The sequence below is a fragment of the Lutra lutra genome, chromosome 1 (assembly GCF_902655055.1).
Source record: "Lutra lutra chromosome 1, mLutLut1.2, whole genome shotgun sequence".
Taxonomy (NCBI): Eukaryota; Metazoa; Chordata; class Mammalia; order Carnivora; family Mustelidae; genus Lutra; species Lutra lutra.
Window position 1 is genome coordinate 95,156,055 of NC_062278.1, and position 12,305 is coordinate 95,168,359.

General features: G+C 44.6%; 1 protein-coding gene across 6 annotated transcripts in view; it reads right to left on the reverse strand.

Moving 5' to 3' along the window:
• LRRC31 (leucine rich repeat containing 31) overlaps window positions 1-12,305 on the reverse strand; it is a 29,471-nt gene that overhangs the window by 11,946 nt on the left and 5,220 nt on the right. For 3 of the 6 annotated variants that reach the window (XM_047730126.1, XM_047730116.1, XM_047730151.1), the window contains exons 2-6: window positions 8,815-8,958; window positions 6,977-7,144; window positions 3,766-3,933; window positions 3,365-3,532; window positions 2,417-2,584 (exon numbers count right to left, since the gene is read on the reverse strand). In XM_047730126.1, the coding sequence (XP_047586082.1) occupies window positions 2,417-2,584; window positions 3,365-3,532; window positions 3,766-3,933; window positions 6,977-7,144; window positions 8,815-8,958 (816 nt within the window). The remainder of the gene's footprint in view (window positions 1-2,416; window positions 2,585-3,364; window positions 3,533-3,765; window positions 3,934-6,976; window positions 7,145-8,814; window positions 8,959-12,305) is intronic. The other 3 variants (XM_047730145.1, XM_047730135.1, XM_047730132.1) reach the window with 2 other exon arrangements.

The window sequence follows — 12,305 nt, forward strand, 5'->3', positions numbered from 1 at the left end:
TGTCACGGCCGGCACAACAAATCGACCAGGAACAGGAGGGTAAGAGGATGAAGAAAAGAACTCGAGAAGCAGAGAGATGGGGGCAGGAGGAGCACTGAGGAGGATGTCCAACAGTGCTAAGTTTATTCAAAGCATTAAGGCCATATATATAGTGATATTACAATAGGAGAAGCAATACATCTGTGTCTAGTTAAACAACCACGAGTTCCCAATTAACTATAAGCAGACCTTGTGACGCTAAATGGCTGATGCCAGTACAATTGTTCTATATTGATAGAGCAAACCTGAAAGTAATTTATGGGCTGTACTAGGGCAGCAAGGACCAGCCATGAACTTATGACCCCAACCGAATTGTTCTCATTTGTTTAGCAAGCATGTGGCACACACACATAGCACAGACCCTTTCTCAGTGCTATTCAACTTTTCCCATCCTAAACCTTTTGTTAGGTTATTCGGACTTTAAAGGAGGCACAAGTCAGGGCCTGGTTTGGTCCTCATCTCAAGCCTTATTGTGGCCTCCCACACCTCTGCCTTTAGCTCAGGTCATGATCTCAGGGTCCTGGGATCGAGCCCCGCATTGGGCTCCCTGCTCAGCGGGGAGCCTGCTTCCCTTCCTCTCTCTCTGCCTGGCTCTCTGCGTACTTGTGATCGCTGTCTATCAAATAAACAAATAAAATCTTTTTTTTAATTTTAAAAATTTTTTTAAAAGATTTTATTTATTTGACAGAGAAAGATCACAAGTAGGCAGAGAGGCAGGCAGAGAGAGAGGAAGGGAAGCAGGCTCCCCGCTGAGCAGGGAGCCCGATGCGGGGCTCGATCCCAGGACCCTGAGACCATGACCTGAGCCGAAGGCAGAGGCTCTAAACCACTGAGCACCCAGGTGCCCCCTAATAAATAAAATCTTTAAAAAAATATCTTGGGGCACCTGGGTGGCTCAGTGGTTAAGCCTCTGCCTTCGGCTCAGGTCATGGTCTCAGGGTCCTGGGATCGAGCCCCGCATCGGGCTCTCTGCTCAGCAGGGAGCCTCCCTTCCTCTCTCTCTCTCTGCCTGCCTCTCTGCCTACTTGTGATCTCTGTCTGTCAAATAAATAAATAAAATCTTTAAAAAAAAATCTTTATGAAAGCCTTGAACTTTTCTCCATTTTCCAAATTGAGGCATGAGCCCCAAATGTAATTTAGCAAGTCTAAAATATAGATGTTAGACCTAAGAACCTGTTTTAGTCTTTTCCTTCCCAAATTGTACTAAAGAAAGCTAAAAAATTCTTTTTATTCTTGTTTTTTAAAAATGCTTTTTTTAAAAAGATTTAATTTATTTATTTGAGGGAGTGAGAGAGAATGAGAGAATGAGAGGGGGAAGGTCAGGGGGAGAAGCAGAGCCCCCGCTGAGGAGGGAGCCCAATGCAGGACTCGATCCCAGGACTCCAGGACCGTGACCTGAGCTGAAGGCAGTCGCTCAACCAACTGAGCCACCCAGGTGCCCTTATTCTTGTTTTTAATTGATTCATTCATTCAATCATATTCAACAAGAATTTCCTGGTGCCAACTCTGTGCCAGCCCTCTCTACCTAATGAAGGAGAGACACAGAAGGGGCTCCCAACACAGGAGGGGCCGTGATCTGGAGAAAGAGCAAAGACAAAGGCCCCAGGACAGGAGGTCAGCACAGAAAAGTGGCTGGGGTAGAATTGAGGAGGGGAAGGCTAGGCAACAAAGTCAGAACGACAGAGGAGGAAAAGGGAGACCACTTGGACTCACAGTAGTCTGGGCACAAGATGACAGTGGCCTGAACCAGCCCGGTCAAGGTCTAGATGGTAGACCTTGGTGATGAGATCCTGGAGGTGCTTTGGAAGTTTACTGTGGCCACAGATGGAATAAACTCCTTAATGGCAAGGCTGCGCTTGGCACTGTTTGTTATGGGAAACTGCATTTATATATTACGTGTTATAATTACAGGATTATGTCTACAGTGGAAAGTCAGTGTAGGCACCTAAAGTTATAATGTATACCCGTGATGCACCACCCTAAATTCTTGTGTAATTTCATTGTATCCAAGGGGCTTAACTTCACTTGTTAGTCAGAAAGCTGCAGTGCCCTTTTTTGGGCCTTCTCTCTACATCCCTGTTGAAACAAACTTTGTAACTAACAGAGTCATTTCTAAATAGTAACATATATTCAAAATTTTCTCCACCAAGTGCCACATCCATAATTTACAAATGTGTATAGGAGGAATTTAGATTCACTCATATTTACTGAGCACATAATATATGGCAAATAAAATATTGGGGCATTCAAAGAACTTTTATGATTTGATGCTTTTGGTAAGTTTAAGTAAGTTTAAGGGGACACCTCAAATTTGCCAAGTTCCAAACATAGACTGAGGTTCCAAAAGTCCTTCCTTGACTCTATTGTTCACACTTACTCAGCGATGCCACGTCATTGGCCGTGAGTGAGCACTGGTGAAGATCCAAAACTTCTAGATGCTCCAACGTGGCCAGCGGAGCTGATGAGTCTTCAAAACCTCCCCCCAGTTCCCTGTTGCAGGAAAGGTCTAATTTCTTCAGTCCACCCAAGTACCTAAAAGCAGCATCTAAAAGAGAAAATCAAAAGTCCCATTCTGACAAGCTAGAAGGTGGAAGACAGGTATAGGGCAGGCAAGGGGGCAGGTGTGTAGAAGGGAGATGGTGAAAATACACCGTGTTGAGAAAAGACAAGATGAGGGAAGAACTTTAGACTTCCTACCATCTGGCCCTCTCTGGACTTGACAGTGGCTTCAAACACCCCTCACCCCCCAACCAACACCCCGTGATCTGCGTTGACTGCCAATGGCTTCAGTGGAACCCTGCAATGGCTCGTTCTTGTCCTCCTCCACTGGCGCATTGGCATTTCACAGAATTCTAGACTTACTCAAACTGCCAGTGAAAAGGATATTATAGGCTCTGTAAGTCGAAGGGGAACACAAAATTTTATGTCATGTTCTCCCTACAGATGCCAGTGAAGCTTTCTTTTTATCAGTACCAATTCCTTCCTACTACGGAGCATAAAATAATGTTGACATTTTCAAAAGTAAGAGAAAAATGGAGAGCTTTCTTAGCACATAACTTTTCTTTTGCCCAGTGTATATCACAAACCCAGAATATCCTGGCCTTTTCAGAGTCAGTCATTTTAAGAGGTTATCTTTAGACTCATGAAAGTATATGCTTATTGTAAAAGAGTTAGAAAAGAATAAAAGAAGATATAAATTACCTATAATCTCCTGCCCCAACATAACCACTGTGTATATTTAGTTGATTTTCCTAACAGCTAAAAAAAATTAAATATAAACTAAAATTACATATGTACAGAAAAATCCCAATCATTGCTAACTCACCCAGCAGTTTGACACTCTCTTGTGATAGCCCACATGAGTGTAACTTCAGTACTTTCAGATTTGAGGTACTTCTTAATCCCTGAGCAATACTGTTCAGACTGGCACCGATATTTCTGTTAAGGGAAAGGTCAAGGACTTCGAGATTTTGCATCATGGGTAGCAACTGACCTAGAGGGAAGTGAATCCAAATGAGAAGAGCAACTCAATAAAAACGCAGGGTGTGACTGTTGGGGCAGGAGCGGGAGGGCGGCCTCATGTGATCCCGGGGGTACAGTGAGCCCCTCTTCCAATTCAGGGAGAGATAAAGCACAGCCAACTTTGACCCTTTGACCCTCAGGCTGCCTGCTCGTGGGCATCTTCACATTTATTTTCTGGGAAGGACCCTTCCAAATTCCACTTACCCACAAATGCCCCATCTTCAGATGTGAGGTCACAATCCACAAGCTCAAGCATTTGTATCTTGCTCCCTTCTTGGAACTTCCGGAGGGTCAGAGGCAAGTGCCCCCCCACTTCACTGTTCCAGGACAAGTTCAGCTCCTGCAGGTCAGTTATGCCCCCGAGTGCTTCTCCTGTTACAAAACAGCCCAAAGATTGGGTCGATTGCTAATCTGCAAAGCAGGGAGTCGGCCTCAAAATCAGCACAAGTGTTATTTATGGAATGATAATGGCTGAGCCAGGGACTGGTCAGGTGCCAAAGAACAGAGTAGACCCAGTTCTTGCCTGGTCCCAGCAGGCTGAGCCCCTGTATTTAGAGGCTCAGCAATTCTAGTCCCTCCAAGGTTCAGAAGCCGTGACTCTGTACAAAAATCATTATCCAGGGGCGCCTGGGTGGCTCAGTGGTTAAAGCCTCTGCCTTCGGCTCAGGTCATGATCCCAGGGTCCTGGGATCGAGCCTCACATCGGGCTCTCTGCTCAGCAGGGAGCCTGCCTCCTCCTCCTCTCTCTCTCTGCCTGCCTCTCTGCCTACTTGTGACCTGTCTGTCAAATAAATAAAAAATCTTTAAAAAAAAATCATTATCCAGAAAACCCCACCTGTCAGTAGGGTGGTTTCGTGGAGTTGGTTTTGTGGTAGTAAATACGTGTACTAATCCAACTGCTTTCTCTCATCCACCTTGTCTGGGGTCAGCATCACTGGGAACCTGGGACAGAGGATGAGGAGAGGCCAAGCAGGGCACCTGCCACCGCGGGGGCAAAGCTCACTTAGACATCAAGAATATACAACTGAGCTGAGCCCTAGAGAGAACCAGTAATAAAGCACAAGATGCTAGCAGCTCGTAACAGCCATGCAGGCCTGGAGAGTGGAGGAGGGTGCAGTGAGAAAAGGGTGGAAAGCATCTAAGGGCTGGAATGGAGGCTGGAGGAGAGCAGGGAAGTGACCAGGGAAAGCAGCCTTAGGAATGACTTCCACTGTCCTGGGTAGAACAGGGCAGAGAGGCACACACATGGAAAATGCACTTCCTCGATGTGCAGAGTCAATCTCAACACTGAATGATTAAGAGTAATGGAAAGTCCTCTGTGTCTAGAATCCTCTCCTCCACGGTCCACTACTGGCCTTGGACTTCTGCCGCTGGCCATTCTTTGTGTGGACTGAGGTTTTGGGAGTCCAGGAGCCTCATGTTAAAATGCATGTTCTCTCAGCCCAGGTGCCATTTTGTCTGCCATTGCCAGTCAGCTGGGGTGGCTTTCTATACCCGGAAACCCTCCTCAGCATCAGGGACAGAGAGTGCACGACTGATCAGCCATGTCTGCTGTGCATGTGGTACGGGGGAGCCATCATCGACCATCCTACATTCAGCAATTGTAACAGGTATAATAACATTGGTGTGCCCCCTGATTTATGGTCTCTTTTCATTAAACCGTTTATTCTCCCTGTATCCCACCTGCCATCAATACTAAGGAAGGTCCCTTCTGAGGGGAGAAGAGGCAGAAGCCCTTCCAGAGAGGAGGAGGAGTCTGGGAGAGGGAATGGGTTATAAAACATCATGGCAACAAGGATGTAGGCTCTCTCCTGAACCAGGTAAGTTTGGAATGAGTTCCAGGGCAGAAATTCCCATTTCCCCATTTCTTAAGATTGGAAGACCATGAACAAAATTTAGATGAATCACAGAAAATAGAGAAACTACATTTTCTTTTCACCCCTGAGTAGCAATGAGTTAAATTTGCAGTCTGCTACATAATAATCAGCTGCTAACCAGTGGGGCTCAACTCATGACATCAAACCACTGAAAGTTAATTTCGAATGAGGGAGTACTGAAAGGAGAACCTCTCCATTACTGAGCCTGTACTATGCACCAGGCACATAGTAAGTGCTTCACAGAAATTATTTAATCCTCACAATAGTTTTTTGAGGTAGATATCCAACCCATTTCAGAGATAAGAAAGATGAGGCTTGGGGTGCCTGGGTGGCTCAGTGCATTAAAGCCTCTGTCTTTGGCTCAGGTCATGATCCCGGGGTCCTGGGATGGAGCCCTGCATCAGGCTCTCTGCTCAGCAGGAAGCCTGCTTCCTCCTCCTCTCTCTCTGCCTGCCTCTCTGCCTACTTGTGATCTCTGTCTGTCAAATAAATAAAATCTTTAAAAAAAAAAAAAGAAAGAAAGAAAGCTGAGGCTTAGGAAGTTTAAATAATTGTCCATGGTTATAAGACTAGACGGGGGGGGGGGGGGCTAGAATGTGAACTAACACTTGGTCATTTATGTGGTGTTTCTCCTCAGCTACAGGAAGGGTGGGCCAGGGGACGTCAACTGACCCTGATTTTCTACAAAGGGATTAGAGAGAGGACATTTGACATGAACTGTGTTGTTTTTACAGAGATCTTTGCAGAGATGTAAATGATCAAAATATGTCACTGAAATAAGAAACTTCAGACCAAAAGAATATTTAAAAATCTGAATGGCATCTGAAACCAGCAAGGATTATATAAAGAGTTGGGTTAATAGCATGACAAATTTTATCCTACATTCTGTGTTCAGTATATAAATTAACTTAATTGAGGTCCTAGTTCTATTTAAACCATTGCTTTTAGTTTAAAAATCTTGTTTTGATCCATTTTTTTAAGATGGGAATGGAGGGACGCCTGGGTGGCTCAGTTGGTTAAGCAGCTGCCTTCGGCTCAGGTCGTGATCCCAGCCTCCTGGGATTGAGTCCCACATCGGGCTCCTTGCTCAGCAGGGAGCCTGCTTCTCCCTCTGCCTCTGCCTGCCACTCTATCTGCCTCTGCTCACTCTCTCTGTCAAATAAATAAATAAAATCTTTAAAAAAAACAAGATGGGAATGGAAAAATAGAAGAGATTATTTTGGGATCGGAAAATAATCATTATCTACCCCAACTCGTCAATTTTACAGACAATTAGCAGACTGAGAGTAAGCAAATTTGACAAACTATCTCCATTTAAATTCCATGAGAGCAGGTGTCTTTCTGGCCAGCCTTGTTCCCTACTCTGTCCTGGGGCTTACCACAGTGCTAGTAGGTACAGGCTGCATAGCTTTTTAGAAGTTTTGCATGGCATTCCATCATCCAGGCGCTCTCATTCACAAGCACCTGGGGGGCGGGGGTGACCCAGGGAGTTTGCCCTTGACACTTCAGAGCCGCTTCCAGTGAAACATTGACCATACCCAGGGCTTGCACATCATCCGTGGTAAGTCTGCAACTTCCCAGCCTCAGGATTTTTAACTTGCTGAGGAGATGCAGGTGCTGTGTGACTGAATGGAGGTTTCCACCTACAGAATCATTCCAGGAAATATCCAGTTTTTCCAAGTCTGGGAGAAGAGGCAGCAAAGCAACTGGAAATGAACAAGAGGATATACAGATTTGCATACGTAACTGCACGTAGGAGCGGTGGCCATACTGGCTTTTCAGCAAAGCAGGGGTCCCTCAGCCATGCAATTGGGAGGAATGACTTTTGTATTTCCTATTTCCTAGGATATTTCCTATTTCTGCCAAATAAATGCGCTCCAAAAATGTAGTGGTATCTTCATAAGATTTCATAGGAGCTCCTTTATTGTAGCAGAAATGGTAATTCTACTGTTACTACCACTGCCACTGTGATATGTATACTAGTCCTTTATTTTGCAAAAACAATTCCTCACCCCTTCATCCTATCGGATCCTCAGGCTGAAAGCTGGAGGACTGCTCTGTTGGCCAGGATTGCCGAGATTGGGGGTACATGTTACCCCTTCTTTTAGATCATGATTGCCTGGGTATCCACCTTAGAAAGCTCCCATTGTATTTAAATAGACCAACATGTGGAGGTTTCGACAGGCACAAAGCCTGACCAGAACCTTCTCTGAGTATCTGCCATTGCCCATTAACAGTGACCTTACTGTCTATGATAAAGATTCGCTAAGGCCATCTTTATGTCCTGAAGCAACAAGACTCAAGAGTAGAAATGCCAACCTGGAGCGGGCAAAGAATCTTCGAGTATTTGCTTTTAAATACCTATCTTGAAGGTTCAGGGCAGCAGTCAGAAGTAGCAAGCCGAGCTCTTACAGTTTTAGGCACAGCAGCGTCCACAATATTCTGAGGCCGGGCTTAGGAGTGAAATTTGCTTTTGCTTTTGTTTTTCTACTAGCCTTCAATTTCAACTTGTTTACCAAAATCCTAACTTTATCGAGCAGAGAAGTCTACTGAACACACGAAGAAGGAAAAAAAAATTAAAAACAAGATTGCTGGGGCCCGCTCTCTGAGACTCCAGGTTAGTGGTCTGGGTTGAAGTCAAGTGAACACAAACTCTGCGAGTGATTCTGACACATGGGCGTCTGGAAACACAGACATGGGTAGGTTCTCGCTGAAGAGAATGTCCAAAATGTAATGGCATGGATTTCCGTTAAAATGGTCAAGGACCCCTCACTCATGATCCAGTTCTTTTGATACCTCTGTGCTGGGAGACACAACTAGTTTGAGGGAAGGCTGGACTTAAGGTCTCTGAGAAAAAGGGAAAAGAAAGGTGGTCATAGTTGTATGGGGAGGGGCACCGTCTCAACCAGACAGCTGCTTCCGTGTGGCATGTGCTGCTTACGCTGCTAAGCATGTAGGTTGAGAGCAATGACTGCTGGCGGTTCCTCTCTCGCCCCACAGATAACTGAGCACAACACTCCTTTAGGCATCCAGCAGGGCTCAGGCTTCACGGACGGGTTGCACGAGTTTATATCTCATGCTGTGGGCAAGACAAACGTTTTTCAGGGAGTAAGGAGCCATCAGTAGGGGAGGTGAAATGTGAGGGAGAACTAACAGACAAAGAACCTTCCTCCTACGCTTGGCTCAAATCTTTGAAGCTTGAGGAAGGATCAATTAACTTGTTAAAAAAAAAAAAATAGTGGTGCAGCTGCTATTCCCGAGTTGTCTGGGGCCACCCTGAGACCCGGGGTTGCCAGGTGAGTAATGAGCGTGTTTTGCCCGCCCATGACAACCCAAGGGCTCCCGTGGCCCTCCCTGCGCGCCGGATGCTACAGACCCGCTTCCCTCAAGTCGGCCGACGTCAGCCTGCAGTTGTTCAGATCTAGACACTTGTCCACGGCCGTTCTGCCCAGCTTCTGCAGGAACTGCTCCTTTTCCTCCATGTTGGGTCCCCATTCCGTTTCTGAAGTGAGAGGCTGAGCTACATGGTGAGAATAAAGAAGAACGTGCCGTGAGTGAGACCGTAGTAAAGAGGCACAGTGATGGCAATAAGACAAGTCAACCGACTAACAACAGTCCTGAGCAAACCTCCGCCCAGAAGGGGAGCACTTAGCGGAGAGAGAACTTCACCACTGTCCTGCCTCCAGGTGCTGGACACGGATCACTGCAGTGACCCTCTTCCGGCAAGAAAACTGAGGACTCAGGGGCTTTTCCTTCACGGCCTGACAAGGGCTTGTCATTATGTAGACATGGTTGTCTTCCTGGACGAAGCGGCGAACTTGTCAGCACAGCCTTTAAGCTAAATGCTGCTGAGGGACGCGCAGCCGGGTGCTCGCTAGGTGGGGAATACAGGTATTTGACCAAACAGGTGAGGAAAGGGAAGCATTGCAGTCACCTGCCCTCACTGGCCTGGAGCTTCATTGGCTACGGGAGCCAATGAAACGCGGCTCCTAGACCATTCAATTGACAGATCCAGAGGGCAGAGTGGCTGGAAGAGCTTTTCTCCACCCCTGCCAGAGAATACACCCAGAAAGCCTCATTTGTCCTTCTTGCTGTGAGAGATGACTTATGTGGCCCCCTTATTAAGTTCCTCTGTACTAATGCTGGGCTAATGCGAACATTAAGCTAAGAAAAGCTTTAGTTTCATTGAACACCTATTATGTCCCAGTATGTGTCAGCATTTAAGATACATATAGAACACATCATACTTTTGTAAGGAAAAACAAATATGCAGGTACTGACAGTGACTTTAAGGAGGTTTTGTAGATGAAAATGTAAATTTTAAAACATAAAAAGAGTATACTGGAATCCACAATGAAAGTGTAAGTTCCAAATATGCAGTGATACTCTTCTAACCTTTATGAAGTATAAAACCACATAGCTGAAGAGAAATGTATTGGTACCAGAGAAAATTAATAGTAGGATTTCAGTAGTAATCAGCCTAGACTTAAATATTAGGAGAGGAACACAAACTCTACTTCTCCTCTGCAGTGTGTTTGCTGGCTGGCTATGATTTTTTATTAACACATAATATATTATTTGTTTCAGGGGTACAGGTCTGTGAATCACCAGTCTTACATAACTTACAGCACTCACCATAGTACATACCCTCCCCGATGTCCCTCATTCACTGGCTGGCTTTTTTTTTTTTTTTAAAGGCAACTTGAATTTTAGTTTTATTTATTTTTATTAACATATAAGGTATTATTTGCTTCAGGGGTACAGGTCTATGAATCATCAGGCTTACACAATTCACAGCACTCACCATAGTACATACCCTCCCCAACATCCATCATCCAGCCACTCTATCCCCCCTCCACCCTCCAACAACCCTATATATGTTTTGTGAGATTAAGAGTTTCTTATGGTTTGTCTCCCTCCCAATCCCATCTCCCTCCCAATCCCATGTTTCATTTTTTCCCTCCTTATCCCCCAGACCCCTTGCCCTGCCTCTCAAATTCCTCATATCAGGGAGATCATATGATAATTATCTTTCTCTGACTTATTTTGCTTAGCCTGATACCCTCTAGTTCCACCCACATCGTTGCAAATGGCAAGATTTCATTTCTTTTGATGGTTGCATAGTATTCCATTGTGTACATATATGCCACATCTTCTTTATCCATTCGTCTGTTGATGGACATCTAGGTTCTTTCCATAGTCTGGCTATTGTGGACATTGCTATTATAAACATTTGGGTGCATGTGCCCCTTCAGATCACTACATTTGTATCTTTAGGGTAAATACCCAGTAGTGTGATTCCTGGGTCATAGGGTAGCTCTATTTTCAACTTTTTAAGGAACCTCCATGCTGTTTTCCAGAGTGGCTGCACCAGCTTGCATTCCCACCAACAGCGTAGGAAGGTTCCCCTTTCTCTGCATCCTCGCCAACATCTGTCGTTTCCTGACTTATTAATTTTAGCCATTTTGGCTGCTGTGAGGTGGTATCTCACTGCGGTTCTGATTTGTATTTCCCTGATGCTGAGTGACGTTGAGCACTTTTTCATGTGTCTGTTGGCCATTTGGATGTCTTCCTTACAGAAAGGTCTGTTCATGTCTTCTGCCCTTTTCTTAACTGGATTATTTGTTCTTTGGGTGTTGAGTTTGGTAAGTTTTTTATAGATTTTTGGATGCTAGCCTTTTATCTGATATGTCATTTGTAAATATCTTCTCCCATTCTGTCAGTTGTCTTTTGGTTTTGTTGACTGTTTCTTTTGCTGTGCAAAAGCTTTTGATCTTGATGAAGTCCCAATAGTTCATTTTTGCCCTTGCTTCCCTTGGCTTTGACGATGTTTCTAGGAAGAAGTTGCTGCGGCTGAGGTCGAAGAGGTCACTGTCTGTGTTCTTCTCAAGGATTTTGATGGATTCCTTTCTCACATTGAGGTCTTTCATCTATTTTGAGTCTATTTTGTGTGTGGTATAAGGAAATGGTCCAGTTTCATTCTTCTGCATGTGGCTATCCAATTTTCCCAACACCATTTGCTGAAGAGACTGTCTTTCTTCCACTGGACATTCTTTCCTGCTTTGTCGAAGATAAGTTGGCCATAGAGTTGAGGGTCCACTTTTGGGCTCTCTGTTCTGTTCCATTGTTCTATGTGTCAGTTTTTGTGCCAATACCATGCTGTCTTGATTATTACAGCTTTGTAATAGAGCTTGAAGTCTGGAATCATGATGCTGCCAACTTTGGTTTTCTTTTTCAACATTCCTCTGGCTATTTGGGGTCTTTTCCGGTTCCATACAAATTTTAGGATTATTTGTTCCATTTCTTTGAAAAAAGTTGGTGGTATTTTGATAGGGATTGTGTTAAATGTGTAGATTGCTTTAGGTAGCATAGACATTTTCTCAATATTTTTCTTCTAATCCATGAGCATGGAATGATTTTCCATTTCTTTGTGTCTCTCTCAATTTCTTTCGTGAGTACTTTATAGTTTCCTGAGTATAGATTCTTTGCCTCTTTGGTTAAGTTTATTTCTAGGTATCTTGTGGTTTGGGGTGCAATTGTAAATGCGATCGACTCCTTAATTTCTCTTTCTTCTGTCTTGCTGTTGGTGCATAGAAATGCAACTGATTTCTGTGCATTGATTTTATATCCTGACACTTTACTGAATTCCTATATGAGTTCTAGCAGTTTTGGAGTGGAGTTTTGGGTTTTCCACATAAAGTTTCATATCATCTCCAAAGAGTGAGAATTTGACTTCTTCTTTGCCAACTTGGATGCTTTTTACTTCTTTTTGTTGTCTGATTGCTGAGGCTAGGACTTCCAATACTATGATAGAAAACCAGAACAGGGGTTGCCTGGGTGGCTCAGTGAGTTAAAACCTCTGCCTTC